A 13,942-nucleotide genomic window follows, 5' to 3' on the forward strand; every position below is an offset into this window, starting at 1 on the left:
GGGTGGGGGTACGCTCCATGCATATGCGGGTGAGGGTACGGGTCGTACTTACACTGTTGGGGGGGGTACGCTCCATACGTACGCGGGTGTGGGTACGTGACATACTTACACTGTTGGGGTGGGGGTACGCTCCATGCATACGCAGGTGAGGGTACGGGTCGTACTTACACTGTTGGGGGGGTACGCTCCATATGTACGCGGGTGTGGGTACGTGTCGTACGTACACTGTTGGCATGGGGGGTACGCTCCTTGCATACGCAGGTGAGGGTACGGGTCGTACTTACACTGTTGGGGTGGGGGGTGCGCACCATGCATACGCGGGTGGGGGTACGTGTCGTACTTACACTGTTGGGGTGGGGGTACGCTCCATGCATACGCGGTTGAGGGTACGGGTCGTACTTACACTGTTGGGGGGGTACGCTCCATACGTACGCGGGTGTGGGTACGTGTCGTACTTACACTGTTGGGGTGGGGGTACGCTCCATGCATACGCGGGTGAGGGTACGGGTTGTACTTACACTGTTGGGGGGGTACGCTCCATACGTCCGTGGGTGTGGGTACGTGTCGTACGTACACTGTTGGCATGGGGGGTACGCTCCTTGCATACGCGGGTGAGGGTATGGGTCGTACTTACACTGTTGGGGGTACGCTCCATACGTATGCGGGTGTGGGTACATGTTGTACGTACACTGTTGGCATGGGGGGTACGCTCCATGCATACGCGGTTGAGGGTACGGGTCGTACTTAGACTGTTGGGTGGGGGGTACGCTCCATGCGTACGCGGGTGGGGGTACGGTCCGTACATATCCGTACCCACGCTGTGGAATGCTTGTGCGGGCCGTCCCCAGGCCTTTGCCACGTGGGTACGAGCCGTCCCGCTATTGTTGGGGTGACGTAGGTGTGGGCGTGGTACGACTCGTACCCACGCTCTTAAGGCATGGGTACGGGACGTACCTGTATTGTCGTGTTGCCGGTTTGCGTCGTCAGGAACTTCCGTTGTGGCGGTCGCTGGCTTAGCTGGCCACGCCCCCACCCCCTCGTAGTGACCAGGGCCTGAGGGTCAGGTATGTCCAGGGCATGTGTGCTGTGTGACTTTGGTGGGGGTTTTGTGGCTTGCCCCTGGTCCTGCCACCACCCCCCCTTTCCCTTCTCCCTTTGTTGTTCTGACCTTCTGCGGCGTCTGCGTCGTAACCTGTAGAGGAGGTCGACTGCTATGAGGGCCGGGATGACACGTAGGTTCGGGTCCATGTCTGTCCGTCGCGTACAGGTACTCCTTGTTCGCGTCGTCCTGTCTGTCCGTCGTGTACAGGTCCTCCTTGTTCGCGTCATCCTGATTTCCCGGCAGTTTTTGGCAGCCGGAAAATATTCACCGTGCGGGATGACGTCGGTGCGAATCGTGATTCCTGGTTCGTGAATGGCAGGCTGCGTGCGTCCCGACGTCATGTCGGCGCTTTCGCGGATCGCATTTGTAGGTTTATTTTCGTCGGTCGGGGTTTTGTACGATTCGTACAGAAATAGTATTTCCGTACGAATTGTAATTCCATGTTTGTATATTTTGACGACCGGGTACGCGTCGGACGGAGAATATGCTCCGTCCAACGGCTCGTACCCGGTTTTTACAGGATCGTGATCGGCACCTAGATATAAGCATAAGAGAAGAAAGTCTGCCAGAAATTCAGAAAAGTGTGAGCAAGACATATCAGTAAAGGGGGGGCTGCATGAGACCACCAACCAAAGTGGGTCAGCAGAGTCTGAACAGCGAAAGTTGGAAAATCGAGGAATAAACATGGAATAAAGGGTGGCAAGATGGAACAGACTAATAAAGGTAAAATAGCTCAGCAAATGGATCAGTATATTGTTTGGAACACTGAGGCAAAAAAAGTGAGGCTGAGTGGGGATTGGAAATACTGAAAGATGGACTAGAAGCATTCAGACCAAAGCATTGGGTAGTGTCAGGCAATTTAGGCAGGAGTGAAACAGGTAGGTGGAAGTAAACAGCTGGGGGAACAGATGATATGGAGATAGTTAACCAGAAATAGGCAAGAGTGTTAGGCAATAGGCAGAGGGCAGAAGAAAGTAGGACACATTTATGCCACCAGAGGGTATAACTAAGAATGGCAGGAGATTGTAAGACAGAGCTAGAGGAAATACGTTTAGTAGTAGGCAGAAATAGGCCCTAGGTTGAGTCTAAGGGTTAGGAAGTGAGCCAAAGAAAGGGAAGATTCATGAAGAAGGAATAGTGAAACTTAGGTGGAGTTTTAAAGAAGAGAATGAAACAGTGTGGCATGACTGGTACTCGCAAATTGCTCCCGCCCATAGGAATGAATGGGAAGACATTCCTTAATTGCGACTCGCAATTTGCTAGTCGCAATTAAGGAATTTGTGGGAATCGCTATTTCTTGAGCGATTCCTACATGCATAGGGTTTTGCTATTCCTTAATTGTGATTCCTTAATAATCGCTATTAAGGAATTGCAAAACCCTATGATGATGCATGTGCCTGTAAGTCACATGTTCTTTCATAGAAAACGTATTATCCACAATGATGCCCAGATTTCTGGCTCATTGGATGGGGAGGGAGGTGAACACAAAAGGCATTTAGGGGAAGATTACAAACATTTTAGACAATCCGTGCAGCAAGGCAACTTGCTGCTCTGCAATGTGGGAAAGAAATGCACATATGTACAAAGATATTACACATTTCTGCTGCCTCCTTGTGCTGTGTGCTTCTTAGCACTAATTCAGGCACTTTTGTGCCATAGTGCAAGGATGCCTACGCCACAGGCAGTATTGTTTTTGTGCATCAAGGGTTGCTTTACTACACAAAACAATTCTAAAGGCATTTTACCTATTTACTATGTGTGATGCTATGTTCATTGTTACACCTGGGAGGTATTCGATTTTGACACATTCACAGGCTTACAACTCTTTTTAAGGTTGGGAATGTGGCAAAATCCATGTGTGGATGCGTGGGAATGCGCATACTCTACCCATAAAACAGCTCCTTTCTGCATGGTATTGACAGGCAGTGAATTGCACTGTTGTGTGTTACTTTGGATTCACTAAACCTTGCAGAGCCATACATGGTGGAATTTTTATGGTTTAGTAAATCCCTCTGAAGGGCGTGCGTTGCCTTTCGTCACCTTGTGTGATACAAGGGCAACGCATGCTCTTTGTAAATCTGCCCCTTAGTTTCCAGGTCCTGGGTATATGACCTTCACAATATGCAAGGGGCTTATGGGTAAGCTGATTATGTCAATTAGGGGCAAGACAATTGTAAGCATGTTCAAAGGGGGAGCACACACACTGTAATATTCTTTTCCTGGGTAAAAAAAATAGAAAAGCACCAGAAACAAGTTCTATGGTGACCACACAGAAAAGGCAGATGTGCTACATACAGGGTACTGTCATAATAGACCTTTTTGCCTTTGTTTATAATGCTGTTTTCCTGTTTTTGTCAGCAATTTCATTGCACCAGGCACAGGTGGGCGATGCACTGTCAATAATCTGTGGTAATAAGTTATTTCTGTTGAGTTCTGACCCCATTTCATTATTATAGGAAACTGGGTGCATCACAAGTCTCTGAAAATGGAGACAGAATTTTATACAGGGATTTCAGAACCCCATGTATTATGAGAGGATTCATTTCTGCACAATAAAAGCCAAATACATAAAGCATTATCAGGGGCCCTATTTCACATAGGGTGGATCATCTCTGTCTGTGCCATGGTGTACCTTCAACAGGCGTGCTGTGCACAAACAGGGAAAGTTCACACTATTACTTTGAATGCGGTGCCCTCAAGGTTGCAGCAAACTCATGTTGCCCTGGGACAGCCCATGAAAGTGAAATACAGAGCGGATTTGAAGAAGCTGCTCTGTGTTCAACTGTGCAGGTGAAAATCTGCCTGCACTTTAAAGAGGGGAGGGAAATCTCTTTGCAGACTGGTAGAGTCAGTGACTGCACCCACCTCCATGGGGATGTCTGGGGGGTCCATAGGACTTCCTTAGACCCCTTCAGAGGGCTGCCATCAGGGGGCTTATTGAGAGTGCACCATTTGTTTATGGCACACTCTCTGTGCTGCCTGACAGCTTCTTTTTCTTTGTAGCCGCATCCATAAGATGGTGTGGGTGCAGAGGTAAAGAGGTTCCCTCATTTGCATTATCTCAGGCCCCCATGTAAATGAAGGAACACCCTACTCAGATAGCGCTGGCACTACATGTGCACCAACTCAATCTGTATTACAGAAGGGGCTGCACAAGTATTTGTAACCTCTTCTATACTATAGTATAATAGTTATTTATAATGTACACAAATCACCCCGGGAGGGGTATCCCGGCACTACAACAAGTTTTAGGCAAGGGGAAACAGCCAATTAAAACATTTGTTTTTCATTCTTTTCCTGAAAAGAGAATAGCCTGAACATGCTAGAAAATGCAGCGGTAACTTGTTCCACTACTGTGCGGCTGGGTAAGAAAATGACCTGCTCCCAGAGCGGGACTTTCTGACCAGCAGAACAGTTAGCAGGGATTTATCATACAAAATCCATTGATCCCGGGGCCCTTTCTATCATACGGCCCCTGATGGCCTAGTAAGTCCTCATATGTAAAGCCTAGGAAGGGGGCGGCACTTTAAATGGTAATGTTTCAATTACCTACTGCTAATCTCCATTACATCACATCTAGACTTCCTTCTACTCTGCCCTCAAAGCCTCTGCTTCCCTGTTGATTGGTAGTAAAGGATGTGCTAATATCAGAAAGGAAGTTTAAGCTGAATCTGGGTGAAGCTGTTTATTAACAAACTTTAAAGATGAGCTTGCTGAAACTGTCTTTGAGTGAGGATAGGGATGGAGAAGTCTATTTTTTAAGATTACTGGCAAGTGACTGAAGCATAGCTTTTACGCCCCTAAGGGACAGAATGGAAGACCAATCACCTGCTGAAACAAATATAAATACATGAATTAAGTCTAAAGCATTTGCTTTTTCATAGTGTTTGATGTGTTTATCATGGATAATGCAACAGATTCAATAAATGATAGTGTACCTTTTCATTAAGCTTCTTATCATACACTTTATTGAAATGTGTTTAATTTATTTTCAGGTGGTCTTTGAATCCAGTCCAGCTGTATCACTGAACAGATGGGAGCCGAAAATCAGAGCTCAATAAACTATTTCTTGATAGTGGGATTTTCAGACTTTCCTCAGCTACAAGTTCCCCTCTTTGTTGTGTTTTTACTAATTTACTTGGTCACTCTGGCAGGAAACCTTCTTATTATGGTAACAGTTTATGCTAACTCACATCTGCACACTCCCATGCACTTCTTCCTCACAAATTTGTCCTTCATCGATATCTGCTACATTTCAGTCCTGTTTCCTCAGATGTTGGCTTGCTTCTTCAGGGAGGCAGTGTATATTTCTATGACTAAGTGCTTAATGCAGGTCTATTTTTTCATGGCTGCGATAGCTACAGAGTTTGCAATGCTTGCAGTCATGGCTTATGACCAATATGTAGCCATCTGCAACCCCTTGCGATATTTGACCATTATGAGTAGGTGTGTGTGCATGCAGTTAGCTGCAGGAAGCTGGGCTGTTGGTTTTGTGGTCATTCTAGGTCACACTGTTCTTATTTCCAGGCTCTCCTTCTGTGACAACCACACACTCAATCACTTCTTTTGTGATGTAACAGCTCTGCTGAAGATTTCTTGCACCAGTACTCAAAGTGTTGAGTATTTTATCTTTACTGTTGGTAATGTATTTACAATGACAACATTTATTGTAATTATCACATCATACGTCAAAATCACTTTGTCCATCTTGAAAATTAAGATTATAGGGGGGAGGCGAAAGGCCTTCTCCACATGTGCCTCCCACCTCACTGTTGTTATTTTATTCTACGGATCCCTTTGTGCCACATACCTGCGACCAACATCAACATATTCAATGAAAGAGAACAAGATTGTGTCTTTGATCTACTTCACTCTTACTCCACTGTGCAACCCCATCATATACAGTCTGAGCAATACAGCATTTAAAATCACCCTGAAGAAGAATAAGAACACAGCAGTTGTAAAATAAGTCTTGTAATGTCAATGATGGCGAAACAACTTTACTGTCCGTTGGAAAGTAATCCTGTAAACGTTTAAGGTAACTAAGTGGTAAAAGTTGTTGGATTAATCTCCATCATGTGTATTATTTCCACCATTAAAATGTGCTTCCCTTACCTGGTTTTTACTGCAGAATGAATGTACTTTCGCTTTTTATGTACATAGGGATTTTCTGTTTTTGAAAGAAACAGGTCTACCAAATATTAATTTAAAAAGTGCATATTGTGATGTAATGAAAGGACTTATATAAAACATTATTAAGAATAAGATACTTAATTAAGTTTTCTATATTTCCTTAGTTCAAATAATGAAAACGTAATTTAATATTCGATTATATGAATTTTATATTGACATCTACATGAATTAGCTTTATTATGGAAAAGTTTCTATTGAAATGCACTTAACAATTGTTAATGACTAGTTGTTGTTACATACCAGACTACAGCTTAAAATATCATTAGAGTTTCTGTCTATTTAAACATCATGTTACTCCACTGATGTGAAAGCACAGGGCTACCCTTATGTAAAAAAGCGGCCTCTTAAAAATCCCTAAACAGACCAATTGAGTTTTAAAGGTAACATATTTGATAAAAGATGTAACTTGAAAACCTATTAATGTATTTTCTGCAGTAAACAGTGGTGTAAAAATATAGTTATAGTGGAAAAAAGTAAGCAATTCATATTTTAATACACAAATTGAATGTTTATAAAAAAAATGTGGAAAGCAGCTAGAGATGGTAGTAACCTGTTGACTCTTTTTAGGTAAGAACCTAAATCTTTAAGGTTTGTATTGTGGTGGGTTTTGTTCCCTTTCAGGGTCGACAGCAGACACATGGCTGTTCACTCAATATTCCTGCTTTGTGGCCAGATCGTGTGGGTGATGCCATATCTGTACCACCCATACCTGTACTGCTCTTCACTGATTATTGCTTGAGAATTCCACAGCTCTTTTGCAGAATAGGATGATTGATCATAATTATTTAATGGGAGGGGAAGCTGGGTGAATGGATGGCTCCTCTTTGGGCGACATTATCATATAATAGTAGAGATACATGTTGGTAAGAAGATGCAGCAGAGGTAAGAATATATCTCTGTAGCAAAAAAAAAAAATAATAATAATATTTTCAAAGATAAGGGATCAGTTTTAACCAAACCAGCCCCTAACAATCCTAAATCACTCCCTTCGAGGTTCTTCTATGGCGTTGTCTCAATCAATGAATAATTTCTCAGACAGTTGTGAGGATCACCTCAAAAACTGAATTTAAACATGATCAAATGTATAAGGCGCTTCATAAACATGATACCATGGTTTGCTGAGTTTAATAAATGCCTGTAAATTGCAGGTTCAATGTTATGTTATGTTATAAAGACTTGTATGGTGCATATTATCACCTGTGAGGGTATCCATGGACCGGAGCAGGAGCGAGGGTCTGAAGGTTCTCCAAGTAGAACATTTAGGTCTTCGGCTACATGTGGGAGTCAAGGAGTGAAGTGGTGGTCCTGCTATGAAAAGAGAGTTTGTTCCAGCTTTTGATTGTGATGAAGGAGAAAGCGCAAAGCCCTGTCTTGTTTCTGCAGATTTCGGGGATTTGTGCGAGCAAGAGATAGTTGGAGCATAGATGTCTGGAGGGTTGCTTAGATGGGCTGGCCCTGCTTCATGGTGGGCTTTAATGGAAAACTCTCTCAAACTTAAGTGGAACATACTTGCCTCTTCATAGACTAGATGGATACCCTCAAACAATTTAGGAGACAAGATATCCAGTTGACTGTTGAAATTCACTCAGAAAAACAGCAAACATGTTATTTTCAGAGAACATATATTCAAGGGGGAAGGGAAGGTCTGGGGACTCCAAAATGATATGCTCCTGAAAAATAGCAGCAAAGGAAGCGTCTAACCAGGGGCATCTGCAAAGAGAGATTGAGAGAAGGGTAAAGAGATGCTCCACAGGGCAATGACTGAAAGAGCATGATAGGTACTCTTTTGACAGACTTCTTGCATCCTGTCTTCAATCTAGGGGATCAGTATGCATTAACATACTGGGTGCACTATCCATTACACTGGGTGGAGCTCTTGTTGGACGTATTTGTGGTTAGCATTTGGGAAAGTCCATTTTTTCTTACATGAAGATGCTAGGTTTGGAGGAGTCATCATAGACAGATCTAATGGCAACTCTGTAGTATCTCCTATGACAGAATGTTTGCTGTCTTTGCCACAGTTAACATTCTTCTTTACTCTTTGTTTATCAATGTAATAAAGATGATATTCCTATAAAACTTTGTTAGACAACAAAGAATGTAAATAGAAACATGTTTAAAAATTCTGAGGCACAAGGCCCCACTAATGAAATTTTAAGGAAAATTACTAGGACCACTCACCTAAGCAACCCTCTAGCTTAGCATGGTTGGCACCTTGCTATTCCTATGCTTAAACACTTTGCCAGAAAAACAAATATTTCATGTGAGCAGATTCAGAGTGTTGCTGGTGTTGTAGGATGCTTTATACAGGAGCTATATGCCAGCAAGCAGTTCGCCTGTAGATGACGCACGTGATGTCACACACCTTTAAAGTAGGAGGAGCGGCTGAGAGACCGTTTTTATCTGAATGGTCACTGCACCACTTTTAAATCTACCCCAGGTGAACTGACCAGTCTGTGAGACCGGCACTGAAGTAAGGCATACTGGCTGAAATGCATCTGCCTTAGCGTTTCCCAGACTTTGAAGCACACAAACCGAAATTTGCTTAATAAACCCACCTGTTTAACTGGGAGCTGTGTCCTGCTCACTTCTATTCCTGAGTGAGATTTGGTTTGGATGTTTGGAAGGTATTACTGACACCGGCATGGGGACCGCCCTCTTGGTCAGGAGCTACGCGTATGTCAGCCAACTTTTTTTGGCATACAAATGTAACCCGTTGCCCCTCCTAACGGGGAGAAAGGAGGAGTTATTATACTGCCTGATAAGGGGACTGTTGGACTTGGCCCTTCTGGCAGGTTCACCCCTGAACTTTTTTGCTTTTTACTGGTGACTTGGTGTGGTGATTTTTTGGTTTCTGCGCACTTTCCCTGTGTCCCAGGGTAAAGTGCGTGCGCGCTCTGAGTGCATGTGGTGAGATAGGCCTGCCCTCCCATAGGAATGCATGGGGAATGTATGTGTCCCTAGTAGTTCCTGATGCGTGGGGTGTGCAGGCCCGAGTTTGGTATGTGCGGACTCGTGTGATTGAATGCTGCGCGATGATGTGTGCGGCGTGCATGTACCTAGTGTGGAAGTGCCACTTCTAGAAGTGGGCACTTCGGTGTGCAGTGTAAAATGTGTGCCTTGTCGCGTGATTGGCTGGTTGAGGTGATGTGACGGGCTAGGGATTCCCCAGAGTCAGGATGAGTCACCCAGTGGTGAATGGGGAGATCAGCAGCTAGATGGGTGGGAGGAGTACACCTGGGTCCTGAATAGGGCAGGGTTTTCCCCCACACAATGCTGGCTCCACCCCCTGTGGTGCGACTGACGACCCTAGCCCTGCCAGTGAATAGAGTGAGGGGCTGAGCACATCAAGGGTGCTCCCAACCAGCTGCGACTGGTTTTCCCCCTCACCCTGAATCAAGAACAAAGGGTTTCACTGTATAAAAATGGGGCTATGTCCCCACAGAAACGGTTCTGCTTTTTGGATCCTGACCGGAGGGGGCTGCTGCTGCTGGAGGCCAGGAGGAGCCGCCACTTGGGACTGCCTTCCTGCCCTGGAGGGCCCAGTGAGCTGGCCCCTGGCCCAGCCTTGCCCCCCTGCATACCTTTCTAGACTTTGCTGGACTTTGTGCTTGTTGTCCCTGGAGCGCTTTCACTTTGTTATCCCTAGAGCGCCTGGGGGCTTTTGTTGGCCTTGGAGCTCTGGGAGCGCCTTGTTTTGCCTCTAAAGCGCCTGGAGGCGCTTTTGTTTGCCTTTGGCGCTCGGAGCGCTTTAATTCTGAAGGCCGGTGCCCACCCGGCATTTGCCCCATTCTTTGCCGATCTTGGAGTCCCCTGGCAGGTGCCCACCCTGCCAGGAACATTGCCACTCGTTGGTGGGTGCCCACCCCGCTTGTGGCGCTGCATTGTCCTGGAGCGAGCGGGTGCCCACCCCGCGTCTATGTGCTTCTGGACGGGAGCCTACCCCGTATCGCGGCATCACCGAGAAGGTATAATCACCGCTGCGACCCGGTTCGTAACCGGAAGTCAGGCATCTGTGGCTCAGATGTGGGCGTGACTAAAAAGCAGGAAGTCCGTGCCGGCTGACGCGGGGCTCCCGTGAGGTCGAGGGAAGCCCCGCGCCGAGAAGAGGAACGCCGCCGAGAGGAGGTGCAAGCAGGAGAGGGCGGGAGCCTACCCCGCGCTCCAGAAGTGCTGCCAGCTAAGGAAAGAGCCTTCCCCGATGAGCCCGGTGAGTGAGGGCTCCGAGGGGGGGTCCGGCCCGCATTTCGCTCCCGCCCCAGCGGGGGCCTTTCTATGCTCGAGTCCCAGAGTGGGACTCCAACCTTCTGGGGGCAGTATTCTGTAGCAGTCCAGAGCGCGAGTGGCACTCCAGCTACGGGGGCATTTTTCCTGCAGTCAGAGCGGCCCCGGAAGGTAGCGGGCCGCTCCAACGAAGGGGCCCGCATTATTTTCTCGAGCACTGATGTGCTCCAACGGCCCGCATTGGTTTGCCCTGAGCCCCGAGAAGGCTCCAACATTACGGGGCATTCTCGTTCTCAGAGCCCACGAGGCTCCAATCAGGCGCATTCTTTAGGAGCCTAGGAGGCTCCCAGGGGGCATTTCTTTTGGCCATTTCGAGTCCAGAGGGACTCCAACGACGGGGCAGATAGTTTTACAGAGCCTGAAGGCTCCAACGGCGGGCATATTTGTGTTAAAGGGCACAGTGGTGCCCACGCTCCTTCCCCAGCTGCCCAGCACTTAGTGGGCAGCTGCAACGTGTAGGTTGTGCGCAGTGACTTTGCGCTTTGCCCTGACTGCGTGCGCAGTCTTGCCCTGACTCTGAGTTTTGGACTGCGCCTCCTGCGCAGTCTTGCCCCTGACTTTGTTGGACACCGGGCGTCCTTGCCCCTTCAAGGCCAGTTGGCCTAGGGACTTCCACCGATAGTGGCTAATGTGAGTTTTTGCGCCATTGTTCCCTTCCTGCACCTCTGAATGTGTTTATGCGTCATGTGGTTTGCTTTACACCTCTGAATGTATTTTATGCATCCTGTGTTTATGTGCTTAGACCCCTACAGGTAGAGTGATACTTAGGTGGTTGTTTTCCTCCTAGGACAGGTGGTACTGGTGAGATCCTGATTCCCTGCGCAGTATTTTCCTAAGGTGGTTAGGGTTGCGTAGGTGGTACTTTCTGGTTATCAGGAGTTACTGATTGTGTGTTATATATGTTATTGTGTGCTATGTTCTAAAGTATTATTCCTAAGTTCTAAGAGTGCTAATTTCGGACAGTGGTCCATGTGGCCCTGTCCCCTGTACATATAATCCCTTGTAAATTCTGCCCGTGCCTGTTGGCACATTGTAAAGTGTGTGTTTTTATCTGATGTGTTGTGTATAATACAAAGGTTATTTTTATATAATACCTTGTGTGGAGTTTCCTTTGTGGTGGGCCTTGGGTGTTGTTGCTGGGTGCGCGCGCAAACGCTTTACACATTGCCTCAGAGATAAGCCTGACTGTTCGTGTCAAGCTACCAAGGGGGTGAGCAGGGGTTATCTTTGGCGTGTAACTTCCTTGCCCTGACTAGAGTGGTGGTTTCTGCCTGGCTTTGGCGCAAGCCTTAGCCAACCAGAAATCCCATTTCTAACAGGGACTGCAAGTGGTTGAGCCGGACTATTGCACTCAAGGTGACTGCGGCAGAGTGCGGCCCATTGGCAAAAGGGGCACCACTGGGTGTTTGGATTCCTCCCACTGCATAATGGCTTTCCACGAGGGACCGCATTTACCAGCAAGCAGTTCGCCTGTAGATGCAGCACGTGATGTCACACAGCTTTAAAGTAGGGGGAGGGGCTGAGAGACCGTTTTTATCAGAAATGGTCACTGCATCAATTTGGAATATATCCCAGGTGAACTGTACAGCCCTTGAGACCGGCACTGAAGAAAGCCATACCGGCTGAAACACGTCCACCTTAGCTTTTCAAAGACTTTGAAGCACACAAACGGAAATGTGCTTAATAAACCTGCCTGTTTAACCCGGATCTGTGTCCTTCTCTCTTCTATTCCAGAGTGAGATTTGGTTTGGATGTTTGGAAGGTATTGCTGACACCGGCATAGGGACCGCCTTCTTGGTCAGGAGCTACGCGTATTTCAGCCAACTTAATTTTTCATCCAAATGTAACGCGTCGCTCCCCCCTTAACGGGGACAGAAGAGGTGGTATTATACTGTCTGATAAGGAGACTGCAAGTGGTAGAGCTGAACTTTTGCAATCAAGGAGACTGCCGCGGAGTGCGGCCAATTGCCAAAATGGGCACCACTGGGTGTTTGGATTCCTCCCATTACATAATGGGTTTCCACGAGGGACTGCATTTACCAGCTAGCAGTTCTTCTGTGGATGCAGCACATGATGTCACACACCTTATATTAGGAGGAGGGGCGGAGAGACAGTTTTTATCGGAAATGGTCACTGCATCACTTTGAAATCTTCCCCAGGTGAATTGACCAGCCTGTGGGACCGGCACTGAAGAAAGCCATATCGTCTTAAACACGTCTGCCTTAGCGTTTAACGGACTTTGAAGCATACATGCTAAAATGTACTCAATAAACCCAGCTGTTTAACCCAGAGCTGTATCCTGCTCACTTCTATTCCAGAGTGGGGTGGGATTTGGTTTGGATATATATATATATATATTCACTGAAAAAACCATAGGTTTCACACATGTTATAGTTAGCTGGACATTTTACTGATAAAAAACCAATGAAATTCCCCCGTTATAGTTACTGTAGGCAACTATAACTCACGCGACCGCAATCCTCTGCTGATGCTAATACTGTATTTAGACACTTATTTGCCCATATCTTCTTCCATTAAATTTTAGCTATACATATATTACAAATATTTTTTTTTCATAAAGACACATATGTCATCAGCAGAGGATTACGGTCGCGTGAGTTATAGTTGCCTACAGTAACTATAACGGGGGAATTTCATTGGTTTTTTATCAGTAAAATGTCCAGCTAACTATAACATGTGTGAAACCTATGGTTTTTTCAGTGAATTAGCAAGGTTTTTTAAATGCTATTTCCTAACTATAACGTGTGTGAAACCTATGGTTTTTTCAGTGAATTTGTACGGTTTTTTAAATGCTAAGTTACTTTACGCCATTTGTGGCGTGCGCGCCCACTTAACGCAGTTCGTTCCGTGCACGGTTTTTATCAACTTTAATAAGCCATGTACATTTGGTGGCCTTCGGCCACCAAAAGCACAGGGGGTGAGGTCAATGTGGATAGTGTTTTTTTTATTTCGATTTTATAATTTCATGTTGCCAAAATTACGTTTTTTTTCTCTATTAATAAGCACTGCACATTTGGTGGCCTGCGGCCACCAAAAGCACAGGGGGTGGGGTAAGTGTGGATAGTGTTTTTTTTATTTTTATTTTTTTACCGTAAGCGTACGGTAAGCTTACGGTAAGCGTACGGTAAGCGTACGGTAAGCGTACCCCGCGAAATTGCCGAAAAAAAAATAAAACCGTTTTTGCTCTTGGGGGATGTTTGGGGACTCCCTCAACATGACTATGTGGGAGGGAGTTGTCAAAACAGCCCCGTAACATGTTTTTGGCCATCATGTTTGATAAACAACACTCAGTGCGAGAGACAAAATGGCGGACGCCGCTTCCTGGTTTCTGCCGATTCGAAT

At 46.2% G+C, this 13,942-nt stretch overlaps 1 protein-coding gene across 1 annotated transcript; it reads left to right on the forward strand.

Moving 5' to 3' along the window:
• The first annotated feature begins 5,135 nt into the window (after positions 1-5,135).
• LOC146813196 (olfactory receptor 5V1-like) lies at positions 5,136-6,071 on the forward strand. The gene has a single exon (XM_085615301.1). The coding sequence runs from the start codon at positions 5,136-5,138 to the stop codon at positions 6,069-6,071; it is 936 nt and encodes a 311-aa protein (XP_085471427.1).
• Positions 6,072-13,942: the final 7,871 nt, after the last annotated feature.

Source organism: Triturus cristatus, chromosome 7 (genome assembly GCF_964204655.1).
Source record: "Triturus cristatus chromosome 7, aTriCri1.1, whole genome shotgun sequence".
NCBI classification, from domain to species: Eukaryota; Metazoa; Chordata; class Amphibia; order Caudata; family Salamandridae; genus Triturus; species Triturus cristatus.